Source organism: Pinus tabuliformis, chromosome 6 (genome assembly GCF_031772625.1).
Source record: "Pinus tabuliformis cultivar Carrire ecotype Pingquan chromosome 6, CPIR1, whole genome shotgun sequence".
In the NCBI taxonomy this organism is placed as follows: Eukaryota; Viridiplantae; Streptophyta; class Pinopsida; order Pinales; family Pinaceae; genus Pinus; species Pinus tabuliformis.
Window position 1 is genome coordinate 2,099,325,839 of NC_142292.1, and position 4,043 is coordinate 2,099,329,881.

The 4,043-nt window shown below is 37.4% G+C and overlaps 1 protein-coding gene across 1 annotated transcript; it reads right to left on the bottom strand.

Moving 5' to 3' along the window:
- Positions 1-222: 222 nt before the first annotated feature.
- On the bottom strand, positions 223-2,859 carry LOC149267638 (F-box protein At4g35930-like). The gene is made up of 4 exons (XM_089433769.1): positions 2,063-2,859; positions 1,823-1,897; positions 1,569-1,678; positions 223-929 (listed from the first exon to the last, which is right to left on the bottom strand). Exons 1-4 carry the CDS (start codon positions 2,663-2,665, stop codon positions 665-667), a joined length of 1,053 nt encoding a protein of 350 aa, XP_089289895.1. The 5' UTR covers positions 2,666-2,859; the 3' UTR covers positions 223-664.
- Between the last annotated feature and the right edge of the window lie 1,184 nt (positions 2,860-4,043).

Sequence of the window (4,043 nt, forward strand, 5' to 3'; positions counted from 1 at the left end):
TGCAGGTCATCATCCATGAACCTTACAAAAACAATACAGAGAACATCAGCCATGGGATTAGCCTCCTGAGGAATGCATATATTACATTGCAGCACGCATAGAATGACAAAGATAATGAAGTGTCAAGCGTTTCCAAGAATTCAGAAATAAAATTTGAAGAAATTACTCAGATATAGAATGACAAAGATAATGAAGTGTCAAGCGTTTCCAAGAATTCAGAAATAAAATTTGAAGAAATTACTCAGATATAGCCTCCACCTTACAATCAGACAGGACTTCTGTAAAATTAACTTGCAAATTCATCACATTTGGCACAAGGCAGAACCTATCTAGCATTCCAGGTCATTTGAGGAATACTCAACTGATAAGGCAAAACTGGGTTGTATCATAAGTGTTATTGTCCGTGAAAACATTATTTACATAAGCACTTTAGCCATCCATCTCACATGCTCTGCAGATACGTGTACCCACTATAGAGAGAGTAGTCTTATTACTTTAGCAGCCAAAAAACTATAGTATAGCAAAATCTCGGCCTACCGTAGAATACAATCTATGTATCAAAATGCTAACAAAGAGAATTTGTTGTCTATGCTTGTAAATATACAAAAGAAACTCTCACAAGGAGTGAGAAGCACTAAGGCCCTTGAAACAAAATAGTTTCTATTCAGCGGAGTGTATTTTGAGCTACGGCTTGGCACAACTCATCCTCATAAAACAAGACTCTGTGAGAGGGCAGCGACCTTGATCCTGGGCGTGGCAAGCCGGGTGGCCTATTGCGGTATAATCGAGAAGCGGGACCCTGGAAGAGAGAGGCTGAAATTTGTTTCATTTCTGCAACTGAAAGCCTAGCCGGAGGCCGATGCTGATCATGTCTAGGAGCCTTTGGGGTCACTGGACATCGCATTAAAGGACCACTGCTAAACTCTCCCCTGCACATAAAAGTGTCACTTTGTTACTGATTAGCAGATTACTTGTATCTTTAATGGACTTCATAAAGCAGCAATATCCTTTCCAGTCTAAGCGTGGTTCATTAATTTACTACTTTCCTGAAAGCAATGGGTAAACTGATCTCTCTAAAACGGCCATGTACCAGAACTTCTTATAGCTGTAGCAAATCTAAAAGCAGCTAAAACGAACTTCTTAATTATGGTCTAACTATTGGTTATATTGGTAACTTCCCAACCTCAGAAATAATTCTAGACGAGAATCCTTTGATTCTTAATTCCAAAATTTTGAAGATCATGAAGAGCCAAGCGACCCGCAGCAGGAGCCAGGAAGGGTTTTAGAGGTTTATAAACCAAAATTTCCAGAACATGAAATAAAAAAACATATAACGTGTGTGAGAAAGAGAGATAGTTGTGAAGATGCTTGCAGGGTCACCAACAACGGTATAACAATATTTAGAGCTACCGTAACAGTATTCACTAAACAAATGTTTTATCTAAAATAGAAAGAATTATATGGAATTTTGAATGAGAAAGACTCAATTCTATGTGGAAAAAACGCTACTAAAACAGTCATCAAAACTCCTGGGAATACTTTTAAAAATATCATTTCAGTATACTCACTCCACAAAGGGCCAATGCTCGTCAGGTCGGGGCGTCATCATCTTCAGCATTTCTTGCCGAGATCTATCTGGAGTTGTGTAATTGAAATAACACTGCCTAGCTACAAGGGCCTGCATAAAATTTGCAGGATTCAAATAAAACCGAATGAAGAAAAACGTTCTATGTCCTGATAGCAAACAGATATAAATAGTAAATACTCATTTTCATTTTGGTATAACACAGTTAAAATAATTGGAGCGAGACAGGGCACTTACCACTTTCCTTAAACGTTGTGAGACATGGAAAACGGTCTTAAGTTGATCATGGTGAAGAAGACAAAGAATTCTAATCTGAAAGTCATAAATTTAACCAACTCAGCAGATTCTCGTTGACATGGATGCGTATATGTCATTATCGTAAAACCCTAATAAAAATACAGAAACAAAAAAACGAGAGAAAAACCAACTAGACTAAACCCTAAAAGAGAAAATGCAAAAGATTACAGACGAGGTTACCAGGAGGTCAAAAGGCAATGATTCGAGCCGAGATTCGACCTCAGGGTCTTGAACTCCTTCTTCGAACAAAGGAGGTGCGGAGTTGGTCTTGGGGGTTACAGGAGTAGAAGGAGTTTTGGGCGTTAGAAGAATTTTCTTTTGAGGGGACAAGTCGTGGTTCTTAGAGTCCTTTGACAGAGCGAGAAGCGGCCCCGCTGCTGCCCCATCTGCTCCTCCCCCTGGGTTGCCCTTATCACCATAATCCATGACCAGAACCCTCTTTCGCCCTATAGCAGTACAAGAAGAAGAGGCCCTTGTATTAATCCGGGCATCTCGAAGCTGCGCCAGGGCCCCGGGCTTCAGATACCTGTTGCTATTTTTATTAGGCGTCCTGGAGCCTTCCCTTCTCTTGGAACACGAAGAATAAAAGCCCTTCTTGGGCTTTCTGTTTTCGGCCACCAGCAGACCATTCAAGCTCCTGAAGGCAGACGGATTCGACCTCCCGACCTCGCCGCTCTGAGCATTGGACGACGGCCTGAATAAAGAACAAGATGAAGCCGATGGCATTGCTTGGTTTCGATCCGGGGATTTGCTGCTGCTGCATTTGCTCTTCCCTCGCTGCATGTCGACGCAGAATTTGAAGCACAAAATGCAAATTCGAAATGCAAACCAACCGGCTTATTATAATGGTGCCTACCACAAAATGGGCGCCATTTTTGCAAAAGGAAACCCCATCGCAACCATTTTTAACTTAAAAATTCTCCCGCTCGAACACATCGGACGACGAAACTTGCATGGTGCGGCTCTCGAGGAGGGGATCTCAACCGTCCGTTCTAGTCCAAACTGCAAATAACTTAACGCAGCCCGCTTTGTTTTTTTAATTTATTTATTGAAAGTCTATAAACCGTGAGCATATCTATCGCATCGAACGGCTACCTGTCGATTTTAATTTATGTTTACTTTATTTGCCGCCACTTGTAAATACAATTAACCATTTTAATTTAAATAATAAAAATATATATTATTTTATTATCTGAGGGAGCAAATTCTAAAAGCTGTAGCGATTTGACTTCGAAGTGAAGTTTATTAAGGCATATATATTTTATTTCTCTGGTTTTAAACCTATGACTTCTTAATAGGAAACACATGTTTTTAACCATTAGGCTCAATCAAGTTATATGTGGAGATTGAAGTGCTTATTTTATGCTCCTCTTCTCTTTTTGTTTTTTCCCTAACCTTTGCAATGTTAAAATTATTTGTTTTGCTGGTTAAATGGTTTGAGAGTATGTTGGGATTGAAGTGCTTATTTTATGCTCCTCTTCTCTTTTTGTTTTTTCCCTAAGCTTTGCAATGTTAAAATTATTTGTTTTGCTAATTAAATGGTTTGATATAATGTTAAAATGAAAAAAGTAGAATATGTAGGTTCATCATCAAGTTTGAAACACATCGACCAAGTGATTTACCTAAAGATCTCAAGCATCATATCAATAATCACAAAAGCAGCCAATCTGAAAATAAATACTATTTAATTTTAAAAATTAAAATTATTGTATAAATACTATTTAATTTTAAAAATTAAAATTATTGTATAATGTTTATATAATATATGGTTTAAAAAATGCTTGTATGAAAAAATGTAAAACCTAAAAAGTTTGAATTTGTAGGTGTTAAATTAATTGTTTAGTTGTAAAATTTGAGTGGGTGTATTTTAAATTAATTTTAAAGAAGTGATATTACACATTATTTTTGAATTTGGTAATTTTAAAATTATTGATTTTTTTCCAGAAGAAAAAGCGATATAGATTATATTAAGTCAATATAAAGAGCTACAATGTAAAACATATGAGAAGGACTTGAGTGGATATACAGTCAGATAGAGCTGGATCATATTGGAAGGATGTCATATAGCAAAACTTTGAGAAAGATGGATACATACAATGATTGCACATAAAGTTAGATGGCTGGAGATGAGCATGCTTTAGCAGAAAGTCAAATAGAGGGA

Excerpts from the sequence above, each read along its gene's own strand:
- LOC149267638 (XM_089433769.1), bottom strand. The coding sequence starts at position 2,665 with ATGCAGCGAGGGAAGAGCAAATGCAGCAGCAGCAAATCCCCGGATCGA. Across the intron at positions 1,898-2,062 it reads CATTGCCTTTTGACCTCCTG|ATTAGAATTCTTTGTCTTCT; the intron begins GTAACCTCGTCT and ends TATGACTTTCAG. Across the intron at positions 930-1,568 it reads GAGCATTGGCCCTTTGTGGA|GGGAGAGTTTAGCAGTGGTC; the intron begins GTGAGTATACTG and ends TTTTATGTGCAG.